The sequence below is a fragment of the Aulonocara stuartgranti genome (genome assembly GCF_965226115.1).
Source record: "Aulonocara stuartgranti genome assembly, chromosome: 13".
NCBI classification, from domain to species: domain Eukaryota; kingdom Metazoa; phylum Chordata; class Actinopteri; order Cichliformes; family Cichlidae; genus Aulonocara; species Aulonocara stuartgranti.
In genome coordinates, this window is record NC_138949.1 from 17901929 (window position 1) to 17914240 (window position 12312).

Consider the following 12312-nt stretch of genomic DNA (forward strand, 5'->3'; position numbering starts at 1 on the left):
CTTGCGCTAGACTTCGGCTTGAGACAAGAACCAGAAACAGAGAGAATTTAAAGGCGAGCTAATGTCCGGTCAGGATTCAGAGATGGACATTAACCAGACGGCCAGCATCCCCGGACCCACAGAGCATAAAAACGAGAAGAACATTGGATGATAAATACTCTTACGACTCCTCTTCTTTTGCTAAATAATAATAATAATAATAATAATAATAATAATAATAATAATAATAGATTACCTAAAGCTGTGTCACATTTATAATTACAATAATGTCATAATTACATAATAAATACTGATCTGCACTCACTCACAGTGAGGCAAACCCAGACCACATATATACTCTTTCTTCAACTCTCTCTAACACACACACACACACACACACACACACACACACACACACACACACACACACACACACACACACACACACACACACACACACACACACACTTCGTTGTTTAGCGATGGACTTAAGCAAAGCCTTTACCCACCAGGCACGCCGAATACCCTGACGCTATTAATGGAGATAAATGGCAAAGTAAACAGCGTGTTTGTCTCCCTTGATAGCTTCACTGGCCACTTCCCTCGGCTACTGCACTGCCGGTAGGACATACCTGGTGTCAGCTCTAAGTGCTGCAGAGTCACTAGTGTAAATAGAGCTGGCGACAGGACGGCGATGCCTGAGGACGCGGCTTGGCCACGGGTTCTCTGACAGACACTGCCGCGATCGCTATCTTCTGCTTCCAAAGATAGCAGCTCAGCGGCTCATCGCTGCGCTGTATAGGCGTGGAGTTTCCTAAAACAAAGTGTCTAGAGGCAGACACGCAAGGAGCTCACAATAGAACCGAGGCCCAAATATAGAGAAGGAAAGAAAGCGGGAATAAAAGCTCTATCATTGGGTTTCATTCTGGCTGCACCCTGTCAGCTGTGCTAGGACATGTTTTCATGTCTACAGCACTATTACCAAGTATACTGGAACCAAGAATACTGGAACGTTAATATTCGGTTTAGCGTAAAACAATAATAAGTCGTCAAAATTCCGCGTGACTTGATTGGCTTTTATCTGATATAGTATTAAATATTAAAAAAGAAAAAAGAAAAAAAGAAAAGGTTTTGACTGAAAAAGCCAGTTGATCACAAGTCCACAAAAGTTCAAACGTTATACTCTTTCTGTGTGAGCACAACAGTAAACTAAATCTTTCCTCACAAACCAAATCTCATCAAAAATATCTCTTTTGGTAGAACATATGCACTTGCAGAATTTCACGCTTAACGCTCCTCACTGGACAAAGGCACGTAGGGTCGAGGTTTTATTTAGACACGTGTAATGACGTGTGAGACTCCATAATTATAATCAACATGACGCCATTGATTTCAAACCGTTTTTGCAAAATGAATAATAAACTGCATTCCGAAGCTGATTTGCAGGATTCAGATGTTCTATTTTGAAACTGACATGTTGTGGTTTGGACACAGGAAACTGCGCTAAAATTTAAATTTATCCCTCCCAGGCACTTAAAAACACCCTGGAGGGTGATCTGGCTTTGAGGTACAAAGGGAGATTTTACTGCAATTACTAGAAACAAAAAACATGGAGGAAGCAGCTCGCCGCATCTGTCAGTACATCTCCTCACCTGAAAGGTAGATTGTGTAATCCTGGTCTTTATGGGAGTGCGTATGTGCATGTGCGTAGCTGTCCTCTTTTATTTTCACTCACGTGTAACTGCGAAGACCAAGAATCCTGTCCACATGGCGGCGCTAGACACCTGTTCGAGCAACAAGGCAGAACCAGCAGACGTCCATCTTCACACTGGACTTAAGATGTGTTTTATTATAAAATATTTAAACATGCAGGTCTTTAGGATTCAAATTGTGCACAATTTTACCAGTCACATAATTCACAATGATAAAAAATGGACATTTAGTTTAATTAAAACTAAATAATAGATGGAAGAAGCCCTGCGACAGACTGGCGACCTGTCCAGGGTGTACCCTCTCGCCCTATGACAGCTGGGATTGGCTCCAGCCCCCCCCCCCCCCTCCGCGACCCTGAAAAGGATAAGCGGTAGCGAATGGATGGATGAATGGATGAATGGATAGATGGAAGATTTTTTTAAAAATCAAACTAGTCCTTTTTGGATTAGTTTAGACTCAAGTGGAAAGTAAACTTGAATTTTCAAAAGAGTTATTTATGGTTTTTAAATGCAAATTCCTGCATTGTGAAATGCTTTAAAACCAAACTCACAGGTGAAAACCAGAACTGAGCAGCATTTTTACGCACGCTTAGTGAACGTAAACCGTTGGGTTTTCACACATGTACATGACATCTGATAGTTGGTAAACCTAAAGGAAGCAGCCTAAAGAAGAAGAAGAAGAAGAAGAAGAGAAAGAAGAGGAGAAGAAGAAGCTGTTAAGCAAACAAAGCAGCTCTGTGCGTAAAAATAACTGAAAACATTTTCCAATGGGTCTGATTCATGTTTAGTATCAGATAGCATGTTAAGAATAACCAGAAGGTTCTACTTATTTTCTTTGGCTCTTACAGATTAAACTAGATTGATTTTACTTTTTTTTTTTTTAAAAAAAAAAATCACAGTACTAATACCGAGAGCTAAAGAAAATAAAACCATGTAGCTTTGGGAATCAATGTCCTTCGTCCTTCACTGACACTGAGCAAAGAGGCCAGCGTTAAAGCTGGGCGGTGCGAAGGAGGGACCAGCAGGCACAGATAACATCCTATCACAACTTAACTGGAGCTGCAGTTGAAATACTGCTTGACAGTCTTGACAGATCCTGATATAGGCTGCTCATTAGCACATTAGACTGTTCGCCGCAATTAAATTACAACGCGCAAAAGAGCGAATCAGTAGTGAGGGCTTGTTTTTGCTTTCCAGTGGCGGATTTCTTGATGCCTCCCAAGAAATCGCGCGCGAGAGTGAGGAAATACCCGTGCTCTTATCTGAATTATGACATTAAGTTTTTCATCCTTTTCCATCAAAGACATCCTCACCGGACTCGATGCCAACGGCAAGCCGGGAACCGCGGGGGAGTTCTGCGAAACAAAGGCGAACAACACACGCACCGGCTATGGTGGCAGGGATGGCAACCAGGTCTACCCGGAGACACTTCCCACACATCCCCGCGTTATAAGCGCCCAATCGGAGGTTTCTACAGAGGAGGACACAGGAGAAGAGTCAGAGCTCATAGAAGGTGGGGTTTTTTTTAACATCTGTAAAGAGTATCGGGAAAAAAATCTTAAACTGGTGTGTAGGCGTTCTCATCTAAATTATATTGCACAAAGCATCATGTTGAAGGAACATAAACATTCATCACAAAACTCGAATGTGTTTCACGCCATAATCACTTTATCGAGTTATTTATTTTGCGTAAGAAACCGTTTTCACAATAGAAAAAAATCCCGTTACCGTGTGTTTAAATTGAAGAACTGTGTATTATTTCCCCCATAAAAATACATCGATGTGTAATTTAACTAACTACAGTGTAATTATTACTGTCTCAAGAATTTGTATCTATTTATTCATGCCCCATGTGACTTTTTTGTGCGTAAAGAGCACATCGCTTGTGGGAAAATAAAAACTATAACGCTGCGTCGTGGAAATCTGTGGGATTTGTTTAAACTTGTTCAAAGTATTTATTCAGGTACATCCCTTAACTTTAATATCATGACAGAAATACAATAGAAAACTGTCATATTGGCCAGCATCAGCACCTTGTTGGAATGACCTATCAGCAAAAAACAGGGGCCTTGTGCTTTATCACCCTGACGTACAGAAGCAGCACATTTACTTGTGTTCACGGATTTATATTTTATTTCAGTCGCTGCAGATGACCAGGAGCAGTGTGAGGAGCAGGGCGAACAGCAGAAAAGACTGCAGTGCGAGAGTGCAGAGGAGGAGGGATGTAACCGCGGCGGGGAGACCTCCAGCTGTTCGCCGGACGCGCAGCAGTGCAGGCCCAGTGCAAAGAAGCGCACCAGGTCGGCCTTCTCTCACGCTCAAGTCCACGAGCTGGAGCGCCGTTTTAGCAATCAAAGGTACCTTTCTGGTCCCGAACGGGCCGATCTGGCAGGAGCCTTGAAGCTTACAGAGACCCAGGTGAAAATCTGGTTCCAGAACCGGAGATATAAAACCAAACGTCGCCAGATGGCGACCGAAATGGTCGTATGCAGCTCCCCAAAGAAAGTGGCTGTAAAAGTTCTGGTGCGGGACGATCAAAAGCAATACCACCAGGGGATTGGAGTACATATCCCCATGACTGTGCCACTGTACCGGGGCTATCAGTACTACCCGTACCTGCACTACTACTACAACCAACCCTGGAACATGGACATGTTTTGTGGAGGGATGCTTTGAGGCTCCGAAGCAAAGAAGCAGAACTGTTTTCAACAAGTGTCGCTTCAAATGCAAGCGTTCTGCTCTTTAGGAGGTTTCTGCTGACTCGATGGATTTTACGATGTAATTGGACATTTTATACAGAAAATCCTCCATTTTTAAATCGGAATAAGTAATGTAGTTTAATATTTTGTCAGTTTCATATTGTGTAACTATTTGCAAGTTAGAAAAAAAAACATTTTAAAGGGAAATACTACTGATTTCTTCAAACCTCTTATGTGACAGGTATATCTTTGGCCAGGATCATGACTTTTAAATATTTCTTTTAACTTTTTAAAAAGTGATTTTATGAATTATATTTCAAAACTTTCAAAAGTAAAAAAAAAATAATATTATTAACTACAATGTTATATTTCAACCTTTTCTTGTGGGATTAATAAAAGAAAAGAAAAGAAATACAACAAAGCAAATCATTTTCATTGTGTTGACGGTGGAAATCATCATGAAAGTTTGAACTTATTCAAATAATATAGGAGAAATTATTTCTCTCACGACCCTAAAAGTTTTCTTTACTCTGAGTTCTTCTTTCTGTTCATAAAAAAAAACATTATGTTTGCAACAGATTTGTAGATCACCCCTTTCTCCATGATGCACCATCTCAAATACTCCATGTTTTTATATCAAGATTTTTATTCGGGGTTTTTATAATCAAATCAAGGTCACAACAGTGATAAATATAAGAACTGTGTTTTTTAATATCTATATAAGGATATGGATGAAAATAAAATATAAATAATGTAGGTTCTGTTGTCATATTTAACCTCATACCTATACTACGGTGTCAGATGGTGCACAATATCTTAAATGCAATTTAGAAATTTGATGGGGTCATCTCTGCAGTGTCTTAAAATGAAGTGCTGACTGGGTTTCTCACAAGTTCATAGGATGATATATATGTTGTTTTTTTCTTCTTCCCCCATGACTGCCAGCAACAGCTCATTGTGAGCGACCAGACGGAGCAGAAAGGAATCTGGAAGTTATACAAACCCAACAAGAGAAAGTAGCTTATCTTGATGTGTGAGAAGCTTGACCGAGGCCTCTGACACTTTTAGTGGGCATTTATTTTATTTATGGGACACCTTTATTGATCGTGAAACTTAACATTAACACCTGCAAGAAGACATTCTTCTTTTGCACGGTACTAAAGCAACAGATTAGAAAGCAATAAGGCTTCTTCACACGAATGTACTTCTAACATTCTGTATCTCACACGGATAGAGTTTATGCTTTTAAAGTGTCTGTTTGGAAATGGGTGTTCATCTAGTTGGCTGACTTCCTCCTCTAACATTTCAGCATTGCACAAACCTTTACGTGATATTAGGAAGAAGAATCTTTGCTGTTGTTTTATACAAAAATTGTGGGGGGGGGTTTCTTAATCCTTCTGCATAGGTGTGCTCTCTACTATGTGCTGCACTAGTCAGAGATGGTTAATAGACCGTGGAGATGTTGCACCATGGAGCCAGGCTGCACAAGACAGTGCACATTAATCATGCTTTACTGAAAAGACTACACCCTCATCATCACTCTCAAGGAACGGCACAGTGATCAGACGCCATAGGAAAAAATGTAATTCCTATACAAGGGGACCAGCATTTTAGTTTGGTTTTTAACTGATTGCATTTACCATCCAGAGGGAGTTAACATCTAGGCCTGTGTTTTATCAAAGGAGCTTGCAGATGGTGGAGAAAGGATGGTCAGATAAAATAATTTATCTTCCCCCAGGAATAATATTTAAAAAAGATACAGTTTATGTAACATGTTTACTGATCCCCTTGACACTGCAGGGTTACAAAAGGTTTGCAAGGTCTAAAAAGCACCGCAGTGTCCTGTCTTTATAATCCCAAACAATATTATCATTACAGTACTACAACATTAAAGAGACATCAAAGAACTGGGATGTAACAGTGCTTCAGCTTCCCTTTTCCCAACGCAGGCAGCTTTGGCAGAGATGATCACCTTTTGCTGCACTCTGGCTCCAGCCCAAACCCCATCTATCTCTTGTATCAAAACAGCACTTCAGACTACAGTAAGTGGTTGGCACTGTGCGCAGCAGGTTTCAGGGTGGGAGGAAAAACACATCTTCTTTTCGATGTCTAACCATAATTCACAGATAAATTATTTTCATTTGCGCACACTTGCTTTTAAAGACTTAAAAAAAACAACACTTTTCAGCAGAAAAGGTCAGGGTGTAACACTGTTGCGCCACGGTACGCCACTTTCTATGTGCTCTGATTATTCACATTGTGCTGGTAAATAGTTGGTCTAGTCAGAGCTTTCTACCGTGACAAGATAAGAGTTTTTCTTTTCCTGCACCTATTCTGTGATGCGTCACACTCGTGTAAATTTCCAACCACAGACAACAAAACAGGCACGGTGAAAGGAGACTGCGACAAAGGATAAGTTTAAGGTTTTAACACCAGTTAAAACTCATTCACAGGTGAGCTTCAGCTAAAAGGTCAATTTACCTTACTTTACATTATGACATTGTCTCCATCAAAGACACTGCTGAGCTGCTGGGAGCTGTACCTACCATTCATACAACAAAGTTCAAGGTGCCCCCCCTAAAAAAAAAAAGGGAAAAAAAGAGCACAAGCAGTCAGACATCACAGAGGTTAGAGAACCAGTCAGGGGTTTATCCGCAATATGTAAACTGCCCTATATGATTGCAAAGCTAAAAGTAAACACATGCACCATCTCTATTTGCATTGTAAAAGCAGCATGTAAATGATATACTATATTAAGAAGGTTAGGTCAGTGTTGGGTCAACCTGGTAATGTTATTTGCACCCGATTAACTTTAAAAAAAAAAAAAACAATGGAAAAGATCACCAATGGAAATAAAATGCCAATGTTCATGTCCCCTCAGAATGGACTTCAATTACTGGATTGACCTTGGCCCTTACTAGTTTTATCAGGTCAGTTCAGTGGTTCTGTATTTGGTGAGATTACATCCATGCACTGTAGTAATTATCAAAATATCGTTTGTTTGTTTGTTTTTTCATGGAAATGGACTGCCTGAGCTGCATTTCACCATATTTAATCTGTAACCTAAGATGCTTGTCTTTGAATCGTGCCAAGAGGAAAGCCATGCAGGCACAGGGAGAACATGCAAACATGCAAAAAGGTGTGAGAGTGCTAACCACTGCATCACCATGGTGAACATAATTCCGAGCATGGATTTAGCTCGGTGCCATATCATAACAACAATACCAGCATAAATTTTTATGTGGTATAAAAATGCCATGTCATGATATCAATGGTATTGTACTGCCATGTCCTAGTGCACGCAACACTGAGATAAGCCCAGGCATGTCTGAGAGCAGGAGCCGTATGTCACCACCATTAATGATTTATTACCCAAAAAGGAAGCTGCTTCAGCAAATTCTAACAAAGCACAGAATTCTGAAAAGCATAGGAAAAAAAATCTCCTGCTAAAGGTGGACAAAACAAATATGTTTCATCAAAAAACAGGGCTGAGAATGACCAGGCTATGAAAAAGGACAAAATTACTGGTAATGGTTACACCATGGAAAACCAGAGCTTTAAGCAGCTGGTTAAAAAACGTAACCCAAGATACAAGATGCAAGGTAGAAAATATTTTTCGGTTTTATGACAATATTGTGCAGCTCCTGAAGAGTTGCAAGGTTCAGTTGATTTATTATTTAGTTATTGTTAAACTAAAGTGTTGTACGGTTATTTCATACTTTTTACTTCAAATTCCCAGAGAAAACACTTACCTAGGCTAGTTTTGTGCTCACAGTTGACTAATACCGTGTCCCTGGATATAATTCTGTGTTATTATTATTGCACTGCAATGCTGCTTCTGCTGCTGGCACTTATTTCAGCAGATTTGCACTTAACATAGGAAGTGTCATCTGTGACAGTAGCTGTGGTAATGCTAAATGGCATCAGGATTGTGGATGCTTTAACTGGATTTGGAGATCTACAACTGAAGCTGCTCACAGTCTTTGTGATACTTTTGGAGCATTTTAAGGCTTTTACTGCAAACAATGTAGTACATTAAGTTAATTTCTAGTAATATGTTAATTAGTAGTTTTTATGTGAATTAATTTCCAGGTGTCTGAATGTGTGTAGTGACCCATGCAAAAATCTTACCCTGAGCATATTAATAATACTTAAACTACTACTGTAGCTGATTCCCATTTTTATATACAGTCTATTATAGCAACATACATCAGTGTTTTAAACACAAAGCCTTGCTTGAGTGGCGCAACTGGCGTCTCATTTTAGCATTTTTCACATAAAATGCAATGATTTCCTAAAGGACAATCCCACTGCTCTTATTTTGAGTGTTCACTTATTATTAACCAGCTACCCCGAGCCCTCGCTATCTTGTGTTTTTCCTACCAGCCTGTGTGCTATCGAGGAGCTCTTCCATGTCATTCATCTGTTTCTTCAGAGAGGATCTGGTGTCGACTCTGCAGTTGGTGTTGGCAGCTGGTGTCGGTAGTCCTTGTTCTGCTCTGGAGAGGCTTTTCAGTTCATTTGTTTATGTAGCACCAATTCACAACAACAGACACCTCAAAGCCCTTAATGCTGCGAGTTAAAGACCATAAATTATTAGAGCAAAAACCCCAACAGTCTGATGATCCCCTATGAGAAAACACAAGGTGACAGTGGGAAGGTAAAACTCCCGTTTAATAGAAAAAACAAAGAAAACCTTTGGCAGAACAAGACTCCTGTTGACTGAATATATGCATATTCTGATCTAAACAGATCTATACAGAGGTATATGATGGCAGCCATTGGTAACATCACATTGGTTATCCAATGCAAGCATCCTAGATCTCATAATTGTAATACAATACTGAAACTGGATGAGATGAGCAAGGGCTAGATCTGGCTAAGATACCGAGGAACCCAGTGCACTTACATGGTAGAGACTTGTCAGCAGTTCAAGAGGGAAGAGTTGAAGTTCATCTGTGGGATAAGATAATCACTGGAAAAGCAGCTGGTTACACTGCACGGTTATTTCTTTTAAATTATCTGATGGAGTAAATATAGAGATCTCTGCAAGGATTTTAACCCCCATTCCAGACGATTGTGGCCTAAGTAGCAATTAGTACATGCTTTACTAAGATAACCATAACATAGGCATCGCTTACTCAGTATCACTTTAAACACCGTCATTGACAGAATGTGCAATTGACACCCATGAGTTTACCCAACAGGTAGCATCAAATTAAGAATTTTTTGATCACCGTCAGCTATTGAGCTTCATAACTGTCATTATGGCATCTGTAAAACACAACTCATTACATTAATGACTCCTTTTACTGCTCCACTTCTAAAATTATACACTGGGGAGTTAAAAAAAAAACTATCTCGGCACTCCTTTGTCATTATCTGATAGCTCCTTGATTCGTAACCATCGTACCAGCTTCACTATTATCACCAAAGTTCAACAATTGTTTAGAAGTGCTTGCCACCGTTTTCTGGGTAGGTCAGATGTTCTGTGGATAAGAAATTCAAACTCGTTCCAGGTACAAAACCGGAAACAACAGCTCTTATCCGTTCTTTATTATCACTGCAGTGAATCACTCTAAGGTCACATCCTTTATCACTTCTTTAAGAGCATTTGTGCCCGGGAATGTGCTCCAGCCAGTAGTCCACTGAGCTATGAAACATTACTCTAAATGCGATGCTTAAGTATATAAACATTTTGAGTTGTGCTTTGTTTTTGTGTCTCCTCGCGAGCACGTCCGGAGACGGCAGAGAGAGAGTGAAAGAAAGGGAAGAGACGACCAGACAGCGGTGCAGAAGAACGTGTTTGTCCGCCTCTTTGAACAATCACTCGCACCAGCTCCCACAACTTAACAGAGTATTAATAGCAGATTTAAATAACACTTAATAATGGCAGTGGAAACAGGTAATTACCTGCTGTCTTTTATGTTGCAGAGGAATGCCTTGAGGGTGGGGCTGCCTCTGTAGTGTGCAACACAGGAATGGCAGTCCTCACATAATCCATGCTAGGCTGCGTTTTTAAGATACAGATCTATTGACAGAGCATTCTCACAAGGCCCCTGAGCAGCAATTATGCATGCATTTCCGATGCGCCTATTGCAATAGGAATTATTTTCTTAAGGGCCTTGTTGATTTAACAATACCACGGTCACATAACGGCTGTTGGCACCGAGACTTCTCGGTGAAATGAACGGATTTAGAGCTCACGCCACACTGAGACTGGGAGAGGCTGCCCTCTCACGAGTGTGCCAGTTGTTGATTGTACTGTCAGAGACACCCAAATGTCTTTTTCTGCTTTGGGAAGAAAATGGAGCAGCAGTGAGGTGCTGTTAATGCGCTGCCCCCCCCCCCCCCCCCCCCCCCCCCCCAAGGAGGCACAGGCCAGGACTCAGGAAAGAGAGGGGTCATGGTTAATCCCCAAGTATAAAGACAGATCTGCTTCCCTTTGACCTGGTCTCTGTCTTTCTCTTCCTCTCTCTTTCTCTCTTACACACACACACACACACACACACACACACACACACACACACACACACACACACACACACACAGCAAATAATCCCACCCAGAGGACTCCTCAGGCTTGTCCCAGAAACTATTAGCAGATAGCATCAGTGCAAGTAGGAATGTAAACATTTACAGTAAAGCCAAAAGACATCAGCTACCCCAGGGGAAGGCCCATCCATCATAGGGCAACCACATCAGCACTCACAGGCCTCGTGGTTTCAAAAGGAATTAGATATGACACCTTTCTGCACAATTTGAGCAGATTCCACATAATCAGTCCTCATTGTTCCTCTGGCATACTGGTAAATTCGTTATGTTACGTGATCACGCAGCAACGTAAGAAAGTGAGATGTTTTGATGCATGCTCAATCATCCAGGTAAGACAATCCCAAAAACTTGATTCTGTTCGAATCGCTACGTCCAGATGAACAGAATCAACTTTTTGGGAAGAAGGTGGCATGTTTTGTTTTTCTTACCAATGTTTGGCATTTTATGAAAATGTGCTCTCTTTTTTTGTTTCATTTTATCAGGGATATTTTGTGTGTTAGGAAATGTAGTTACCCCACCGCTGTGTTTGTATGAGTGGGGACAGAGGTCATGGCAAGGATTAGAAAGGATACAGAGATGAGCCCACCCAGATCTTATAAAGAGCAGGGCCATATTTAAGGAAGTAGGTCTAGTCTTTATTGTTTGTGTGTGTTTCTACATGTATGTGTGTGTGTGTTTGTGTGTGCTGTGTCCATTAGGAACAGACACAGATAGCTCAGGGATGAGGGTCTGAGAGTTAAGTAGGAGTGCAAAGGTAAAGCTTGTGAGAAAGCAAGTACCATAAATGGATTTGCCCCTCAGCACCTCTCAGTTGCATTTATGTTTCTATGAACAGATTATATATGTATTGTTTAATGTATTTAGATATGAAGTGCTATTACATATGATGAGTAACAAATAATAAAACAGATAAAAATCATTTTGGAATATTAGCCTGAACATGCAGAAACCACAGCTGTCTCTAAATAAGTCTCTGCAGAAACAGCATGTCTGCCAGCTGTTGATAGCGAGTATGTGTTGAGCCCTTCTGTCCATAGATGGACAGGAAGTCTTTCAAGCTGCAACATTTCCTTCCTTTGACTCCTCTCCGCTCTCATGTCTCCCACGCACATGCTCAGACACACAGCAACTCCTCCAGAGCCAGCCAGAAGAATCCAAATGTTTTAATTAGCGGTGATAAGCAGAGACAAGCAAAGCATTGAACAGCTCTGACACACACATACACAGTCGTCTCCTATCAGCGAGTTGATAAAGGAGCTACTCGGGCTCCACTTATGGGCTCTCAAGCTTCCCTCCTCCTCCACTTCCTGGTCTACACCTCCAGGTTGTTAAAGTTTTGAGGGGCCAGGTGTCATCCCTTAGATATC

At 40.9% G+C, this 12312-nt stretch overlaps 1 protein-coding gene across 1 annotated transcript; it reads left to right on the plus strand.

Annotated features, from left to right (window-relative positions):
- Window positions 1–2700: 2700 nt before the first annotated feature.
- Window positions 2701–5144, plus strand: nkx3.3 (NK3 homeobox 3). Its single transcript, XM_082556213.1, has 2 exons — window positions 2701–3204; window positions 3832–5144. The coding sequence occupies exons 1-2, from the start codon at window positions 2961–2963 to the stop codon at window positions 4365–4367; spliced, it is 780 nt and encodes a 259-aa protein (XP_082412339.1). The 5' UTR covers window positions 2701–2960; the 3' UTR covers window positions 4368–5144.
- The last annotated feature ends 7168 nt before the right edge of the window (window positions 5145–12312 follow it).